Source organism: Halichoerus grypus, chromosome 6, assembly GCF_964656455.1.
Source record: "Halichoerus grypus chromosome 6, mHalGry1.hap1.1, whole genome shotgun sequence".
Classification (NCBI taxonomy): domain Eukaryota; kingdom Metazoa; phylum Chordata; class Mammalia; order Carnivora; family Phocidae; genus Halichoerus; species Halichoerus grypus.
The window spans coordinates 33,659,073-33,678,523 of NC_135717.1; the positions used below are offsets into that span (position 1 = coordinate 33,659,073).

A 19,451-nucleotide genomic window follows, 5' to 3' on the forward strand; every position below is an offset into this window, starting at 1 on the left:
TTTACGCATTCGCCTCTGATACTTTAAGTGAAAACATGAATTAGGCAAACTAATCAATTTGACAACAGTTGAGATCGGGGCTTTCTCAGAGCGTAGTGGAAATGGCTTCTTTACTTGAAGTCTGCTAAGATGTCGCTGAAAATATTGAGGAACAGGTGCGCGTGGTGATCCCTGAAGACCAGAGTGGGGCGGAACCGAATGGATCTGTCCCCGCAGCCTCCCAACACCACGCCTGAAAGCAGAGGTGGGGGGTGCAGTCAGCGGCCTGGGCGCCGGCCGGGGACTGCACATCTTCCTTCCGTCCAGCTTCCGTCTGTCCTTCCACCCACCCCGCCGGCCGTTCTCTCCCTCCCTCCCTCCCACCTCGAATGCCTGCTCTGCTGCCCCTGAACCAGGCCCACTGAGACCTGCCTTCCAGAAACTCATGGTGGGGTCAGGAAGGAAAGAAGCAAACAGAGGTGACGGAGTGCGGGCAGCCGGCAGCAGGTGCAAGGGGCACAACTGTCACCAGGGGCGGTCGGGCCTGCTGATTTTAAAGGGTGTCTTGCGCACTGACTGGCTAGGTGTTCTGGTCAAGGTCTCGTAGCGCCCCCGAAACAGCTTTCTCGTTACAGAGGAGACGAGTTACCCCTGCTCCTCGGGAATTCTGAGATGGAGCAGTGAAGGGGCTGAGTCTTGCTTGACCCATCTCAGGCCCTCTGATCGCACACTTTGACCCCCCTGAGCCTCTCCCATGGCTTCCCATAGCTCAGGAAGAAGCTGGGACTCTTGAACGGGCTCCACAGGCCCATGTGACATGCGCCTGGCAGCCCCTCCCCACACTCCGTTCCAGACGCTTCTCTGCCTCTGTGGGCTCCATCCCGCCTCAGGTAATTGCACATGTGCCTCCCTCTGCCCGAATGCCCTTCCTCATCTTCACCTGGCCAGCCCTGGCTCACCTGGCTAGACCTAAGGTAAAATGCCTCTTCCTCAAGGAAGCCTCCCCTGATTTCCTGGTCTCCACACTCCCCCCCCCCCCCCCCCCCCCCGCTATTCCATCCTTAGCCTCCTTTCTTTCTTCTTAGGATGCAGAACTACAACCGATGGTTTATGAAACGCCGTCTCACATGGTCCTTCCTGCTAGACCCTGAGCTCCTCGAAGGAAGGGCCCCAATGGTCTCGTTCCTTCATCATCTCAGTTCTCTCCTCTGTTAATGCAACTCACCACCTCAGTGAATATCTATCAAGTGAATGAATAAGGAAGTCTGCTGGCCACTTCCCCTTCTTTTGAGAAAGAGCACTCAGACTGTTTTCAGCCCCGCAAACCCCCTGCCTCCCTGCGCCCCGCGGTGCACCCTCCCCAGGTGACCTGGGTCCCCGATGCGGCTCAGCTTCCAGTCCTGTTCACTTACCTTTGTTTCTGGCCATTAAAATGAGTTTATTCCGTATGGTTTCATCAGGAGTGTCGAAGGAGCAAAAGGTGCCTCGTCCTCTCACTCTGCTGATGAACTGGGGGTACCGGGCCTGCAGTGGGGGGAAAAGGCTGCATCAAAGCCCGTCACCCAGGCAGCAGCCGGGCTGTGAGCAGCTCCTCACGTGCCCCCCAGGGTCTGGCCTTCGGGCCTCTGCACGGCCAGCACAACGGCTGTGGGGTCACGGGCTCTGGCTCTGTACACATCAGTCCTGAGTCCAGAACCTGCCCTGTGTCTTTCTCCTGATGCACCCTGGGGCCAGTTGCGGAAGTGGCCCGTGCCTCAGTTTCCTCTTCCGTAAACCCAAGGATGCAAATGCTCTTGCCCCCCACACGCTGTGGTGGGAATTTAGTGACACAAGATCTCTATGTCAGGCGCAGGGCTTGGCACTTGGCAGGTGCTCAGAGGATGTTAGCCATCTGTCAGCGCTTCTTCTAGAAAACCTGTGAATCTGAGGGGAGGACGCTCATCCTCACTCTAGGCTCTGTGACTGGGTACTGGGTGGAACAGTGCTCCCCTCCCCAAGTTCACGTCCACCTGGAACCTGCGAATGTGATCTTACTTTGAAGTAGAGTCTTTGCCGATGCAATTAGTTAGGTTAAGGGGAGGTCACACTGGATTAGGGTGGCCCTGACTCCAAGGCTGGCGTCCTTACATGAGGGAGATCTGGACAGAGACGCGGGCACATGGGAACACTGGGGACAGAGGCCAGAATGCATACCCACAAGCCAGAGGACACCCAGGATTGCTGGCTGCCACCAGAAGCCGGGAGAGGTGTGGGGTGGAATCTCCCTCCACGCCTCCAGAAAGAATCCCTACGTATGCTGCTGTCTCGATTTCAGACTTCTGGTCTCCAGAATGGTAAGAGAACCAATTCTTGTTTTAAACCACCCAGCTTGTGGCCGTTTGTTCCAGCAGCCCGAGGAAGCTACTGCAGTCAGTCGGCGTAGGAGATCTTTGTTCTTCCCCACTCTGTTGTTCATGTGAAGGAAGGATAATCGACAGGGCTTGCATGACCCCAAATAATCTCAGGGCAGGGGCGCCTGGTGGCTCTGTCAGTTAAGCATCTGACTCTTGATCTGAGCTCAGGTCATGATCTCAGGGTCGTGGGATCGATTCTCCCTCTGCCCCTCTCCCTGCTCTCTCTCTCTCAAATAAATAAATCTTAAAAAACATAATCTCAGGGCACTGGGGGCAGAGCCAAGGGGCAAGTGTCATCTCACTGGTGGGAAGTGGAGATAAAGCCACATTCTGGTGGTAATAACTGGGCCCATATGTGTGCCAGGCACTTACATGCATGGTCTTGAATCCTCACTCCACCAGCAGAGGAGACCATCCGATCTCCACAGATGGGGAAACTGAGGCTTGGAAGTGACTGCAGTACTTCCTCTGTTCTTTCGTGCACCTGCTGACTGGCTGGAGGGTCTCACTTTACCCCTTCAGCGTCTGGGCCACCTGGGGACCCCCCAGAACATGGATTTTGAAGTCCACCAGAATCAGGTTCCAGTTGGTGGATTGGGTGCCATATGGAAGCTGTGTCACTTTGAACAAGCTAATGACCCCTCCATGCCTCAGTTCCCTCATCTGTAAAACTGGGATAGTAACGGTGGCTACACTCACGTATCCCTGCTGGACTTCACCCCACGGGCGACTAAGAGCCCCTGTTCCAGGCCGGGCATGCAGGAGGCGCTCAATAAACAGAGGCTGTTACAACTACTGACCGACCCCCCTTCCCCACCACCCCTGCCATCGCCCTTGGTGGTTCTGCTCAGGCCACGGGCGGCTGGACCCTCCAGCTCCGGGCAGAAGGGCTCTTTGTGACCATCAGCTGGGGAGGGTCAGCCGACCTCCAGCCTCAGCCTGCTGGGTGTGCTCCCGCTGGCCCGCCCCGTCTGGGCGAGTCCGTGTTGGGTGAGGGGAGGGTGTCAGGCAGGGAGCACCACATAACAAAGACACGCGGTGATAACAGAGCTGTGCTGTCCCATGCGGCAGCCACGTGTGGCCTGAGATGTGGCAAGTGCTACTGGAGCCGTGCTGTCCGTGTAAGGTCCGGGCTGGGTTTCCAAGTCTTAGTGAAGAATACGAAATCCAGCAGTGACTATTTTCTGTATTGACGGCAGGCTGAAATCATCGTATGGATGTAATGAGTTATGTAAAATACATTATTACTAACTTTGCGTCCTTCCTTTTTACTGTCGGTCTGCTATTAGAACGTTTAAAGTTGCTTCTGGGGCTTGTCCCGTTGGACAGCGCTGCTGGGAGTGGTACGTGTAAGAGGACAGGAGCGACAAGGGCCAAGGTGACAAGTCGGGGGAATGTAAGTGGGGTGTTTGCGAGGCTTCTCAGAGGACAGATGCCTGAACTTAAGAGAGCCAGGGGCTGGGAGTGGGGGAGGGACGGGCCCTACAGAAACGGCACGGGAGAGCAGGTACAATACCATGCTGGTGGGTGGACGGTGGGGACGGTGGGGAGCCACGGGTGGGGGTCTGGGAGGGGTACCTGGAGGTCCAGCAGCCCCGTCAGCAGGGCCTTCCCAGCATGCACTGCGTTGTTCAGCAGGTCCTCCCGCTTGATGATGTTGATGACCTCGGCCAGCAGCAGGTTCTTGGACGGGTCCCCCAGCCAGGTGTTAAAGATCCGGTACGGCTGGAATGAGGCACAGGGTGTCGCCAAGGGTTCACACACAGGCACACCCTGGAGGGGCCCGCTTCCCTCAGACACATTTGTCCCTCCTTAGGAGGAGAGAAACTAGCCCAGCGAGCATCTACCAAGGCCAGGGAGGGTAACGCACATCATCTCACTGAATTCTTTCCAAAACAACAACCCTCTAGCTAGGTGCTACTGTTAGGGAGACCAAGTCGGCCTATGCCCTGGACAATCCCTCGGTCCTGGGGCAACCACGATAGTTGGCCCTTAACTACTATAATCCTCATTTTATAGAAGAGGAGCCAAAGTTCTGAGAGGTTAGGTGATTTGACCCAGAAAATATAGGTGGCAGAGTTGAGTGGAGCACACCCAGCAGGCAGAGGCTGGAGGTCAGCTGACCCTCCCCAGCTAATGGTCACGAAGAGCCCTTCTGCCCAGAGCTGGAGGGTCCAGCCGCCTGTGGCCTGAGCAGACTCAAACTGTGAGTCTGACTCACAATGACCACCGATTTATTCCTGCATGCATTATTCAGGTGTCAGTGCAGCCAACTAAAACACACTTCCCAGTGTCCCTCACAGACAGGAGTGGACATGTGGACCAGATCTTAGTCAAAGTATTAGAAATAGAAATGTGGGATTTCTGGGAAGGCTGCTTTATAAAGACAAAAAGGGAGCCACTTTGTCCTTCCCCCCTTTTTCCTTCCTACTGTCTGGAATTGATATGTGATGGCTGGAGCTCCAGCAGTGATTTTGGATCATGAGGCAATCTTGAGGGTGGAAAGCATATACAGGAATGGTGGAAGAAAAGATCCCGGGCCCCTGATAACTGTGTGTGTGTATGTGTGTGTATGAGAACCGCTCTGTAAATCTCGAAGTACAGTGTAGTGGTTTAGAGCATGGGCTCCTCATTTGAATCCTGGCTTTGTCACTTAACAGGCTGTGTGACCTTGGACAACTTACTTAAAACCCCTCCGTGCCTGATTCTTCATTGGTAAAATGGGAGAGAAAAATAACACCTACTTGGTTAGATTGTTGTAAGGATTAAAAGGACATGAGAAGTACTTAGAACTGGGCCAGGCACAGAGCCGATGCTCAGTTCACAGCAGCAGCTCTTAACAACATTATCGTATGGGCACACGGAAATCAGGAGCCTGACAGTGGGCTGTGAGGAAGTTGCCCTGAACAGATCTGGGTGATCATAACCACTGGCTCATTACATTGGTAAGAAGTGGGTGTCAGGGGCCCTATGTGACCTGGTGGGGGTCCACTCAGCTCTGGGTTTGGAGAAAGGAGTGGTGGTGAGCCAGGAGAGGGCGGGCGGCTACTCACAGCATTGGGCCTGAACTCCTCTTTGTGGAAGAAGCCCCCGGTCATCATCTTCTTGCTGAAGGTCATCACGTCCGCGGGGTCGGCCAAGCCCCAGTGCTCGTGGGCCCAGAACTTGCCGGTGCAGCCCCCTCCTGTCTGGACCTCGTCCACCAAGAAGGCACAGCCATGCTGGCCGAGAAGGGAGAGAAGGAGCAAATCAACACCCACCACTGTCGACCAGCATCCAGCCAGAGATGCACGGCCTTCTGGTCTGTGAATCAGGCCCCTGCTCCTGGGCCTTGCACAGCAGCTCCATCAGAGTTGGACCTGAATCTGTCCTCAGACTGCTGAGCTGGAACAGGACCGTAACATCGAGTATGCCCTGAACCCATGCACAGCGACGTTGCATTTGGCTTCAGGCCCCGAGCAAGTGAGCGGACTCCCTCTGCGGGCCGGCAGTCCCAGCAGAGAGGCCCAGACCTGCCCCCCAGGCTCCAGCTGTCCTGTCTGCCAGTTCAACTCACCACCCTGACTGCTAGTTACTGAGTATTTGTGTTTAGAGCAGCTCCTGTCTCACTGGTTGGATGTGCCAGTTGCACGTGCACGAGATATTAAAGTAAACACGTGATACTAGCCTAGAGTCTGCTCATTTTGCATCTGTTGAGTGTGGACCACACTGGGCTGAAAGATGAGGTGGGGTCTGTAGAGAGAAAAGGAGGCGGCTGAGGCCTTCCCAGGCGTCCCTGGATTGGGAAAGTCCCTGACTAACATGGCAGGGTGGAGGCTGGTTCTGCAGTGAGATTTGAGGGAGAAACTCCCGACCTTGCCCCTGCCTCCAACACCTCTATCTGTGAGGCCACCGGGCAGCCTCTGACCATCTGGACACGTGCAAGGACCCCAGAGCTGACCCTTTGCTCCGGAAAACCAGCTGGAGAGGGTCCATGGCCCTGGCCAGCCCCAGCCCCATGCACTGACCTTCCTGGAGATGTCTCTCAGCTTCCGGAAGAAGTCGTCAGACGCGTGGTTGTCTCCACCCTCAGACTGGATGGGCTCCACGATGATCCCGGCCACTGTCTTCTTCTTTTTCCGATATTTCACAATCAGATCCTCCACCTGCATTCCCGGGGGCAAGTAACAGTGGTTGGCGGAAGCCTTAGTAGGGCAGCGTCCACGGCTGGGCAGGTGGTCCCCCCCCACCCCAAAGTGATGCCAGAACATGTGTTCACGTGCACTTCTGGTGAAGACTGTGGCATCCGTTTGGAGCCGCTTGTGTGGGTGGGAATGTGTCCTACTTGGGTCGGTGCTAGCACCTGCGGGGGAGAAAGTAAGGACTCGGGCCACAGAGGGACTGAATGAGACCACCCAGCATAGGGTCTGGCGTATGGGAAGCGGTTGCTGCCGTCACCTCAAGTACATACTATCACTACTGTATCGTTAGTGTGATATTATTACTGGTAGAAGAGTCCTTTCTGTGCAGAATCTCAGATGTATATTTGTTTAAAAAAACGGTGATTTCTAGAAAAACTTCCATTACATATGTAGCTAAATATTTCCCATTACATATGTAGCTAAATATTTCTATTGGACGGGGCTGTACTGGACTCCATTCTCGTCTCTTTTCTTTGCCACTAAGTACCCAGCACCTGGCACCTTGTTCACACGCAGTCCATGTTAATTATTAACTGATCAAAAAGGATGACATGTCTAAGAGGCAAACCAGCCTCAAACCAGCCTCATTGGAGCTCAGGTTCCAAGCCTGAAGAAGTTTCCAGTGTCTTTTCCCCAGCAAAGACTCCTTCCAGAGTCTAACATGGAAGCCCAGTATGTGGAACAGATCGAAGGAGGGCTGCTGGGTGTGGTGAAGGCGCGGCAACAGGGGGCTGCCCGTCCTCAGTCCCTCCCCTGCCCCCGCTGCAACCCCAGAGCAGCCCTAGGACTTGGGAGAAGGCTGAAAAGTGGTGGACGACAGGGTCCTAGGTGTCCACTTTTTCTATGGGCTGCCCCATATTCTCATAAAGTCCCTCTTGTTCTGGAGTCAGCGAAGCTTGCCCCCAAAGAAACTTAAGAGATACAGAAATCAGAACCAGAAATGGGGTGATGGATGCCAGGAGGCAAAATCAAGGTGTCCGTTACTTTTCCTGGTGCAGAACATGTGGGACACGAGGCCTCTCTGTCCCTACGTCCCTCCCAGGGACCACCACGCAGGTCCCAGACAAACTCTGCTCCTCTCCCCCCGGGGTAAGGAGACGGAGCAGTGTTACCTCTTCCAGACAGCGGGCTTCTTCCTGCTGGTTCTCTTTCACAAACTCTTCCAGAGGGTATTTTAGCCGTGGGAACGGTGCAATGGGCCAGTCGAAGGAAGGGATGTCGATCTTGTGGATAGCTTTGGAGTGTGTGGTCGCTAAGCATCCTAGGCCAGCAAAACAGAAGGCGGTTGGGCTTGGGGAAGTAGGAGGAACAGTCTTTGAAAAGGAGATCATGGGCAATTCAGGCCACGTCTCCCAACGCCCAGGGAGGCCTGCCGCCTGGAGTTCCTGACGCCCTGATGCTGAAGCAGCACCTGTGCGCGTGTGCGTCACGTGCACGCACCCTGCTTTCTGGTTCATCGCGGACTGAGCAGATTTCGAAGGCACGGAGCCGGGGTTTGAATGCTGCCTGTGCCCCTGGCGACCCTTGGCATGTTCCTTCCTTGCCGAGCCTCGACTTCCACGTCTGCAAAGTGGGAATAACAACCCCCCTCTGCAGAGGACAGTGTGGAGTCAGTGAGACACTACGTGTGAAAACGGCCAAGGTGGGACCTAAGGTGACCATCACTGCGGTTGCCACTGTTACTCGTACTCTAACTGCTACCGGGGGATCACACCGGTCCCTCCTTACCCATGGTCCTCCCGTGGAACGCGCCCATGAAGGAGAGGATGCTGTACTCGGGGCAGCCGGGGGCCTAGGACCAAGAAACAGTGGTGGTCAGTCACAGTCGTAGGGCTGGGGGACTGTACTGCTGACCCCGCACACCTAGAGGAACACACACGTCTATCAGAAGAACCCGAGTCCCTTCTCAGGACCAAGTGACAGACCGAGTCCTAAGGTCTGCATCCAGCCCACAGACATTCTGTTTTGCCCTTAAAGTAAGAATGAGATTTAATGGAAGTATCTAAACTTCTGGCTTCTCACAAGTTCTGCATCATCTGGGCCCATTTTCCTCCTGTGGCCACAGCAGGTGGCCAAGCCTAAAGGCTGGACGAGAGCTCGCTGAGCTAGGGCCCAATACCTGCCATAGGCCTTGATGTCACCTGCTGGTCTGCTATGGCTTTTGAGTTTGGAACTCCTCCTGCGGCCAGACTGCCCTGGCTTCCACTGCCCTGGTGGGCCAGGTGTCTCCCGGGACACGAGGCTGGACTGGGCATCTCACCGGAAATGCCCCAGGCCTTTGGAAGGGGTCTGTGGGGCTGGGGCAGGAGTGGCACCCTCTTCCTCTAGAGGCTGCCCCAGGCTCAGGAGGGAGCAGGAACTCCCATGTGGATAGCACAGCGGCCTTGTTTCCTGAGCCCCCACCGGGCCAGACCCATTTCCAGCTGCTTCATGCAGATGACTGGGGACCCAGAGATGCTGGGAGGCTCACATCGTGTTTCCTCAGGCTGGTTGATCTCCCCCAGGTTCCTGAGAGCCCCAGGGAAAAGCACCAACCCCCCTCTCATCCCCTCCAAGCAAACTCTGGAATATCCTCCTGTCACTTTCCTTGTTTGCCCCCTGATGCAGCCATGACATGTGAGCAATGGGATCTACAAATGTTGATGGAACAGGATGTCCATGGGGATCAGGTGAGAAGGAGGGAGGGCACGATCCACTGTTTTTAAAGATGGCCAGAAGGAAGAAGAGAATGCTTAAGTTTATGTAGGTTTGTATGAACACACAGAAAGGGGTGGATTAGGAGAAAAAAAAAATTTAAGGCAGCATGAAAAGAAATTAAAAGCAATCTTACCACCCAGAGGCAACCCACTGTAAACATATTAGCAGGACTTCTTCCAGTAATCTCCTGTGTATTTATTTACATGGTTGACAGCACAGTGTCCATGCAATTAACATTCCACTGTTTTCACTAAATTACAGCACGCATGTCTCCAGGCCAAGAGAAACCCTTTGTGACTGTTTTTGCAGAATCTTGTGGATGTATGCAGGAGGTGGTTGAGTTCAGTGGCTCTTGATTTTTTTTTTTTAATAGCAGACACTTCTGTCTCAATCACTGAATGGGGGAGGACAGGCCTGCTCTGGTTGAAGCTGGTTGGGGAGCTTGAGATCTACCCACCTGGTTCTTCCTGTGCCCCTACCCCCACCCCTCACCTCCGACACTGGCCTCCTTGGTGTCTCTGTGGACGAAGCCCTACACTTCATTCCCCTGTCCCCGTTACGAGATATATAGCTGGTTCCCAATTTTTTCTGGTTATCAAGACTATAAGCACCAATGGGCTGAACACCCTTGTACGTTCCTTTGTGCTGACATTTTGGATGATTCTGGAGAGTATATTAAAGGCTCCTCAGACAGTCAAATTCAGGCAGCTGTCCTGGGAAACTGATGAGTGCTGGTCAGGAAGGGCTCCACTCAGCCTTGATGCCAGGGGAACGGACCAGGGAGTAGGAATGCTTGGGAACCCCTCGGTAGGGACATGATGTCTGTGTCCCTCCCAAATATCCATGTGGAAGCCCTCATTCCCAATGTGATGGTGTTTGGAGGAAGGGCCTCTGGGAGGTGATCAGGGTTGGATGAGATCATAGGGTGGGGCCCTGGTGATGAGGTTGGTGCCCTTAGAGGAAGAGACCCCAGAGTGCCTGGCCCAGGGAACGGAATTGACCTTGACCTTGGACTCCAGCCTCCCCAGCTGTGGGAAAATACATCTGTTGTGTAAGCCGCCCAGTCTGTGTGTGGAATTCTGTTACGGGTGCCGAGCTGCATGAGACACCTCCTCCCTGATAGGGCCAGGGTCTGTGAGGGGCCGGGGCAGAGGGCCCGCTGCGCTTACCTGGTTGATCATGCACGTCTCTAGCTCCTCTTTGGAGAAACCCGTTTGACCCCTTTCCTTGTTCTGACAAAACAGAACAGACAAAATCTCAGAGACTCTCCAGGGAAGGAGGGGCTTCCACGTTGCACTCAGACCCATGTTCAGTTCGGGTCCCTAGTGAGTGCTTTCTCCAGGCTATTCACATACACTAACCGGTCTGAGTATGTACTAATGCATGAGATTGTTCATTGTGCTTGCAACAACTTAAGGAGAGGAATACAGAGGTGCATTATTGTTCTGTCAGCAACAACAAGAGCTGCTGAGATAGTGTATATGATGCCAAGGAAAACCAGTGTAATGAAATTGGGTTACTCGGGTCTTCCCACCCCCGCCGTGGGAGGCTTGGGAAGCCCTGTCCAGGTAGTGGCCCTCTCTGGATTTTAACCGTGGTGACTGATGTTCAGTACTCTGGCCAGGGGGGATGTGCAGCTGGACAGGGGGCGAGTGTGTGGCTGGGGGCTGGGGAGGCTGTGTGTGTGTGTGCGCTCATGTGCGCACAAGCACGTGCTCATGCCCCAAACCTCACCCGGTACCACATGAAGATTGTCTTAAAGGCATTTTCATTCGAGCAGGAGCCGCAGGACATGGTGATGAGCTGGGACATCCCTTTGGGAGCCACCTGCAGGGAGAGAAACAGCTGTGGCCTCGGCTCCATCTTGACTTCCACATGGCCCTAGATGGTGCTGAGCCTCCACAGGGGCCCACCCTGGGCACTGGGGGCTGTGGGGCCCAGGAAGGTCCCGAGAGAGGGATCCAGGAAGGTCCTGAGAGCAGAAGGACTGGGAGGGATCCAGGAAGGTCCCGAGGGAGGGATCCAGGAAGGTCCAGGGAGCAGGACTGGGAGAACGGACTTGGGCTCTTCCAGGGTGTGGTGGAGAAGCCCAGGAAGGCCCCGAGGCTGGAGGGCAGGGAAGAAAAAACCACAAAGAAAAGCCCAGACTGTCCTGCCAGGGGCACCCGCCATCCCCTGAGATGCCCACATTTTATAGGTGGGAAGCTGAGGTTCAGAATGACTTTAATTGTAACCACTAAAACCAAAATGTCAGGGAGGGGTGAATAACATGCAAAGCTCCGATCATGCAACAAATAGTTTCCCCTGGTTCCTTTTCATGTGCACAAGGAATCCCTTCTTTTCTTCAAAAGGAAAATTAAAAATGCTCTTCATGAAAGATACAGCACAAGAGCAAGACTGAAGTAGACATACCCCATCCTCAAACGTGTGGCTCTTAGTCCTTTCCTCCCCTGGCTGGCACCCCCTCCAAGAGATGGAACTGCCTCCCAGCGGGGCTGGAGGGTAGAGGTGGGTCCCAGCAGGGGTGGGCTGTTCCTGAGAACTCACCGAGAGCAAGGACTCCCTGAGCTTCTCCACGAAGTTCTCCGGAGGAAGGATTCCGAGGGCAGGTCTGTTGATGAACATGCTCTGCAAAAAGGCAGGAGACCGACAGTGACTTCTCAGCCCTGACCCGGCTCCCCGCCGACCAAAGACCAACTGAGAGCATTTCACAGCAAGTGTGTTCAGATAGGCTGACTTCCCCGCACTTTCAGAGAAATCCACTAGGATTGCTCTAGGTGTAAAAAAGTACCGTCGTATTTCCTGGTTGTGATATTGCACTGCAGTTCTAGAAGATGGTACCGTTGGGGGAAGCCAGGAGAAGGTACACTGTGTACTATTTTTTACTAACTTCCTGCAATTTTATAATTATATATATATATATTTTTTTTTTAAAGATTTTATTTATTTATTTGAGACAGAATGAGACAGAGAGAGAGCACATGAGAGCGGGGAGGGTCAGAGGGAGAAGCAGACTCCCTGCCAAGCAGGGAGCCCGATGCGGGACTCGATCCAGGGACTCCAGGATCATGACCTGAGCTGAAGGCAGTCGCTTAACCAACTGAGCCACCCAGGCGCCCTATAATTATATTTTTATAATTAAACTATAATTATGATTTTTAAAACCACCCAGCATAGTGGCTAAAAAACAGAGTGGACACTAGTAAGTACTGGGCGAGGGTGCAGAGCCACTAGGACCCTCGTTCACGGCTGGTGAGAACGAAGACTGGTACAGTCACTTTGGGAAGCGGCGTGGCCATTTCTCACAATGTTGAACACACATACACCCTGTCAATGGGCAATTCCTCTCCTAGATATTTACCTAAGGGAAATGAAAGCACACGTCCACACAAGGACCTGAGTGTATGTGAATGTGTTCGGTGGCTTTTATTTTTATTTGCCAAAACCTGGCAACGACTCACACGTCCCTTCACCGGAGGAAGGGTAAGTGAAGTGATACCTGCATGCCACGGAAAACCACTCAGCAATAGAAGGAACCATCTACCGACACACGCGCTAACATGAAGGGACACGGAAGAATCTCAAAGTCACGATGCTGAGCGAAAGAACCCAGAATCAGAGAGGTACGCACTGCATGGTCCCCTTCATAGGACATTCTGGAAAAGGCAAAACTAGAGGGACACACAGCAGTGCACGGTTGCCAGGGGCTGGGGTGGGACGGACTACACATGGGCTGGGGGAATGTCTGGGTGCTGAATTGTGCTGTGTCTGGATTTTTAAATTCTCTTAAAACAACCTCTGGCCTAAGGAACAGTCCCACACTCAGGGAGCCGCCTTCTTGAAGAAAACCAGCCCCTCCCTGCCTGATGGCTTCAAAACACAAGCGTGCTCCTAGCTGCTGAAGTGACAGGATTGGAGGCACACGCCCGGCCAAGGGTCCCAAATCTCCCCAAAGGCTGGTCTGCAGAGACTTGCTTTAGAGTGAGGATAAAGGAGAACATCTAATTCTGGAAAGACGCCGACCACGGGAGGAATCTCGTCCACGCGGGGTGAGGCTGTGTGCTCAGATGGAATAAGACTAGAGCCCTCTCCCCCTGGAGGTCCAGAGTGCCCCAGGCCTGGGTCGGGAAGGGCCCAGGGAGGGTCTACACAATGGGTAAACAACGAGGTTGCCAGGAGGTGGATTTGGGTTTTAAGAAGCGATTGGGCCAAGTGTAATGTGGCATCCCGGACTAGATCCTGGAAGCAAAAAACAGACATTGGGGAAAGCGGGGGAATCTGAACGAGGTCTGCACTCCATAACGTGCCCATGTTAATTCCTTAGTTTTGACATGGCGCTGTGGGGAGGGAGGTGTTGGCAGTGGGCGAACTTGGTGAAAGGCAGGTGGGAACTGTCTCCACCTCATCGGTACATCTGAAGCTAGTCTGCAGTTGCATCACCTAGTTAAAAGCAGGGGGAATGACTGGGCCTGGGGACTGCTCTGGTTCCTCTCTCATCAGTGCCATAATCTCAGCGCAAATCCAAATAGCGCCATCGCTGCAGACGGAGGCCTCCTGGTGGCTTTGGAATTCGGCTTGGACTGCTAGATTCATACTCTGTTATTTTTTCTGCTTTGTGACCACCTGGGTGAGTCTAGGGTAAGTAGCTGGGGACATTAACCCTCCTTACTGTAGTGCTGGGAAAACTGAGGACCAGAGAGGTCAAGCAACCTGCCGCAAGTCACACAGACCGGGAGGGGCAGAAGCATGACTCCAATCAGGCTTGCCGACTTCAGATTCCATCCTTTGCCAGACACTGCAGGCAGCCTCCACCCAAAAATGTTAATGCAGGATACGAGTTTGCATGGTGCAACCCAGAGACGTTGGCTGGCTTGTAGGGGCATTTCCTTTTAGCTCTGAGCTGTTGGTGGGGCTCCTAAGAAATCAAGCACATCGTGAGATCAGGGTTGGGGGAGCGCCATCGCTGGTGGGGGGGAGCAGCTCACGGAGGGGACGGCCATGCTGGCTGGCAGGTTGACTGCCTATCTGGGACCAGGGAGGATGTGGGGGTGGTGTTCTTGTTCAACAAAGCATGACATTAAGAACAGAAAATTATCTGGGACATTGGGTAGCAGAATCAAATGAGGACAGGTTTCTAGAACCCTTGCTGTCAGACTCAGCACTCGTAAAGTGCAGTGTGAAAAGAATGGGCTTGGGTTTAAGTGGCTGTACAACCTGGGCACAGGCTAAACCTCTCTGGTCTTCAGAGTCCTTATCCGCCCAAATGGGGACTCCTCCCTTGGTGCCTGTAAGGGGCTGGTGAGAGGGCCGAGCATGCGATGGGACAGCAGCTCAGTCGAGCCGAGCAGTCACGCAGGGGGACAGGCCTGGGGGTCACGGTGGAGGCACGTGTCTGAGCTGAGCAACTCAGCGCTCCCAGGTGTCGCGGACGCGAGATGACTCTGCACTGACCAAGCTACAAATGGTGGGCGGTGTCATGAGTGGCCCTGGTGACGTAAGAAACTGGAACTGGAACCCAGAAAGTGGATCCAGGGGCCACGGCTTCGTTTTCTGCAGCCACATGAAGTAATGACGTTGGAGTTTAAGGGTGATGTGGTTGGGGTACAAAAGGGTTGACTGGCCCCTTCGTAGGACTTCAACAACCTGGCAGGAACCGGCCCTTGATGGAAGACCCGGCATGTCAGCCTGTGGTCCTCCAGCTGGTGGCCCAGGTGCCCCCGCCCTACTGAGCTGATGGCAGCTACCGCTTCTCTAAGACTGCTGGGGGCTCCTTTCACTTGGCCGACCCCAGACTTCTGCAGGACAACAGCGTCAGCACAGACTGAGGTCCAGAATGACGCAGACCGGGACCTCACCAGCACCCAGAACAGTGCCCAGCACGCAGCAGGGATTCAATCAATAATTGACGATTGAACAAAAGTCAAGAAATAAGGCTAAAGAAGCAGGAGCCAGACCACCAAAGGTTTTGCATCTGAAGTGGGGGCACTGGGGTGCATCCCAGAGGCAGGGGGTACGGGAAAGAGTTCCACGCAAGGCGCAGCTTGGAGGAGGTGAGCATTGGCCTGCTGGGGTGGGGGCTGGTGGAGAGGAGCTGCTGGGGACGTGAAGGCCAGGGCTGGTCCCGACAGGGTGAGGGGTGAGAGGCAAGAAGTGGGCAGGAGGAAGGGAGGATGAAGCCGACTCTCCCAGGTTCCTGGCAGAGACAGGTGGGGGCAGGGCATCCCCTGAAATCACGTGTTTTCGGGGATGATTCTGCCTCCGGAGGCAGCTGACACCGCAAATGTGTGTGACATGTTTGTTGACACATTTTTTTCAGCACCAACTGCTGAGGCATCTGGGATCTGCACAACGTTTCGAAACAAAGCCAGGCTTTGAATGTAAACATCCCCGTGGAGCCTCCCAAACGGGCTCACCAGGCACCTTCAGGGGGCCACCCATTTCCACTCCAGCAGCCCCTGAACTTGGCAACAAGCAGGGGCGGACGTGTCCCAAAGCCCCTCCCTGCGGGGCACAGCCATCTCTGAGGGGGCACATGTGGTTCCTTCCTGTTACCTTCAACTCTGAGGGTAAAAAGGGATGGGACTTCAAGCCCGGGGAGTCGGTTCCCAATGCACCTACCCCCCGCCCCCCCGCCTTGGTCTGGCTTAGATCTCTCTTGAGGAGTCACACTCACTGTGTCACTTAGTAGAATGAAAGCCTCGCAGCGACACTGGGTGTGGGTGAGGACGTGGAGCAACTGGAACTCCCACGCTGCTGTTGGAAGGGGGGGCTGGCAGGAGCTGCGGCCGCCTGCGTGTGTGCATGGCCACACCAGTGGCGGCCAGCGGCAAGGCACGCATGGGGTCCCCAAAGCACACGTGCTCCAACATTCCCCAGCGGTCTTCGGGGGGGACGACCCAACGGTCCAGCGGCAGTGAACACACACGGGGGAAGGCTAGAAAGTCCTGGGCGCTGATGGTCTACGGCTACACATGAGGATGAATCCCTCAGACGGACTTCGAGGGAAACAAGCCAGGCACAATAAAGACGCACTGCACGACTCTGTGCACGTGGCCGGACAGAATGGAAGAAACGCACCTGTGCCGTTAGACCTAAGGGGACGGCATCCGGGCGGGGGCGTGCTGTGGGGACCAGGTGCAACTCATGCATTCTCATCAGGGGTGAGAAACCTCTTCCCCCAGGGATGTGGAAAGCACGGTCTACATGGTACACGTATAGCATATGGCAGAGGAGTATTATAGGCGCTACCTCGGCCTCCAAGCAGATGCCACACCCTCTTCCCATCCCATACCGGGAAGGCGTGACATGCTAAAAGGGACTTTGCAGAAGAGATTAAGGTTCTGGATCCGCTCAGATAGGGAGATTATTCTGGATTTTCCAGGTGGGCTGAGTGCAACCACGTGAGCCCTCTATGAAGAGCAGAAACAGTGGCGCCTGGGTGGCTCAGTCCTTAAGTGTCTGCCTTCGGCTCAGGTCATGATCCCAGGGTACTGGGATTGAGCCCCGCATCGCTCCGCAGGAAGCCTGCTTCTCCCTCTCCCACTTCCCTGCTTGTGTTCCCTCTCTCGCTGTGTCTCTGTCAAATAAATAAATAAAATCTTAAAAAAAAAAAAAAAAAGAAAGAGCAGAAACAGAAGGCAGGCAGAGAGAGGACTGGCCTGGCTACAGCTGGCTTGAGGACAGAGGGACCATAGGGAAACCACGAGAATAAGGTACAACGACCTGAATGAGTGCACAAGCAGATTCTGCCCCACAGCCTCCAGCTAAGAGCTGTGAGACCCTACGCAGAGGGCTCAGTTGAGCCCACCAGACTCCTGGCCCACGAAATCTGTGCCACAATACATGGGTGTTGTTGTAAGCTTCAAAACTGGTGGTAATTGGCCATGGCGGCAATAGGAAACGTGGTGGCATTAACAATGCACCACGACGGGAACAATTAGGAAAATAACGTCTAAAAAGGCTCCTTAAGGAAGTAATCATGAAAGCAGAGCTGAGAAACACCGGGTTATATGGGACGGTTCACTGAGCAGTGCGCTTGGGGGGGATGCGCGTCTCTGTGTGTGTTACGTTCAGTGTGACCGATCAACGGCTCCCTGACCCTCTCCCTCTGGGTGCTCATCTAGGGGGCGCCTCTACCGCCCCAGGGCCCATGCGGCAATGTCCGCAGGCAGGTTCGGGTCTCACAACTTAAGACGGGGATGCTCCTGGCGTTGAGTCTGGGAGGCCGGCAGTGCCCCTGAACGTCCTACGGTGCCCAGGACGGCTCCCCGGCAGAGAACCACCTCTCCGGCCATCACCGGTGCTGAGACTGACATCCGCCTGCATGGTCCCTAAGTCTGCACACTGTCAGGTCCCTGGCTCGGCTCTGGCCACCTGTCCTCTTTTGCTCCTCATCCTCGCAGCCGCTCTCCCTCCCACTCCCTTCTCCCTGCAGGGGTCCTGGAGGCACTTGCTTCTCCTTCAGTCACTTCCCTGGAAGACTTCCCTGACCCTCGGCCTACTCAATCCCTGACAAGCCCAGGCCCCATGGGTTTTATTCCCAGCATCTCCTCCAGCTGTGTGACCTTGGACAAATACTTAACCTCTCTGTGCCTCAGTGTCCTCATCGTAGGATGGGGATGACAATGGGCCCTGCCTCACTTGTCATCCTGTAGGACTTGTCAACACTGTAGCTGTGAAGTGCTGAACGCAAAGACTATACTTTCAGGGATCATTTCTATAGTTTGTGAAGTGCTGAACGCAGTGTTTGGCACACATTTCACTCTCGATAAATGTCGACCACTATTGCCACCATCATTGTTTCATGCCGACACAGTACTGTTTGCCTAATTCTGTAGCTCGTGATACGGACGCAATCCAATGCTTTTGTGGAAGCGTGGCTCTGTGGTTTTGCTCACCAAGGCATTCCAAGTTCCTAGCGTATAGTATGTGCTCCATAAATATTTGTGGAATGAATGAATGAATGAATGAATGGGCTATTTCCAAAGGCTACCCAATGATCCTCTGGATCGCCATGAACACCGCATAACTGGGGACTCACCGCGTTTTGAGGCTGTTGGATCAGCTTCAGGAGAGCAGGGTGGCTGTAGCCTGGGAAGAGAGGGCACGGTTAGAGTCCTGGTTAGAGGCCCGCATGGCGCCCAGGGTCCCTTCGCCCCTCCCCCACGGGTGCACCCCACCTTCCCTTCCAACCCTGCCACTCCCTTCATAAGGGACCTTGTTATCCTTTGCAGACAAGATCCATTCCTGGGGCCCTCCAAGACCTCTGGACTCAGGATCACTTGGGCTGCTGCCAGAGATCTTCCCAAATTCTCTAGCTGATCCTGAGGCCCAGGTATGAGCCCTACTGGGCTAGACACACAGACGAGGCAGTGAATGCAAGGTTAAGGCCCACTTCAGGACCAGGGCTGCAAGTGGTCCCCCAAGCCAGTGTGACAAATTGCAGACGTGGCCCTCACCTTCCTCCCCAGGGCCACTGCTCGGGTCAAATCGTAATAGACATCTGCTCAGGAACTGAGCGAGTGAATGGTGCAGCCTGCAACCCATGACCTGCACTCCCCCACTTCGCACATTTGCTGCTTTCCAGAGTCCCGCTGCATCGACTGTCCAGACTGAGTCTGAGGTTGCACGACAGGGCTTGGGACACCCTTTGACTCTGCAACTGGTCTTCTACAAATTCGCCCTACACACCCGTAAAATGAGCAATGTGCTCTGGTATCTCCAGGCTTGAAGGCAACCCGACACCCACCGGGGGCCGTACTGAACAGAAAGCCCTCTGCGCACAGCGCATGCTCAGTCAGGGGAGTCCTTTATCGTAGAGGAGGGAGGACGCTGCACAGCATCGGAGCCAGAGGGTCCCCGGCTCAAGGCCTGAACTTCCGGTTTCTGTTCATCGGTCCCAATCTTGGCAATGACTCCCGAAGGAAGGCCAATTCTGTGGGGGGCACGGCGGTCAGGAGACCAGATCAGAAGCCCCTCTGAGGCAGTGGCCAAGTATCGTGCTCAGTAGACAGTAGTTGAATGAGTGAATGACGTGGAGATCCAGGGACATGGGCAGGAGCCCAGAACTGTCACACCAGAGAGACCAGCCAGTGGATCTTGGAACAGGAAACAGATCTTGGAGGGAAACTCCTGGTCTCCAACTATCAGAATTTTTACCATGCATACCTTGTACCTATTTTCTTTAAGCCAATTCATTTTT

General features: G+C 54.5%; 1 protein-coding gene across 2 annotated transcripts in view; it reads right to left on the minus strand.

Moving 5' to 3' along the window:
- The window catches only part of ABAT (4-aminobutyrate aminotransferase), a 79,922-nt gene continuing 60,471 nt past the window's right edge, over positions 1-19,451 (minus strand). For both annotated transcript variants that reach the window (XM_036074794.2, XM_036074799.2), the window contains exons 6-16: positions 18,291-18,340; positions 11,798-11,878; positions 10,985-11,077; positions 10,420-10,482; positions 8,282-8,345; positions 7,666-7,814; positions 6,380-6,517; positions 5,426-5,593; positions 3,951-4,097; positions 1,392-1,503; positions 1-232 (exon numbers count right to left, since the gene is read on the minus strand). In XM_036074794.2, the coding sequence (XP_035930687.1) occupies positions 111-232; positions 1,392-1,503; positions 3,951-4,097; positions 5,426-5,593; positions 6,380-6,517; positions 7,666-7,814; positions 8,282-8,345; positions 10,420-10,482; positions 10,985-11,077; positions 11,798-11,878; positions 18,291-18,340 (1,187 nt within the window). In that variant the 3' untranslated portion in view covers positions 1-110. The remainder of the gene's footprint in view (positions 233-1,391; positions 1,504-3,950; positions 4,098-5,425; positions 5,594-6,379; positions 6,518-7,665; positions 7,815-8,281; positions 8,346-10,419; positions 10,483-10,984; positions 11,078-11,797; positions 11,879-18,290; positions 18,341-19,451) is intronic.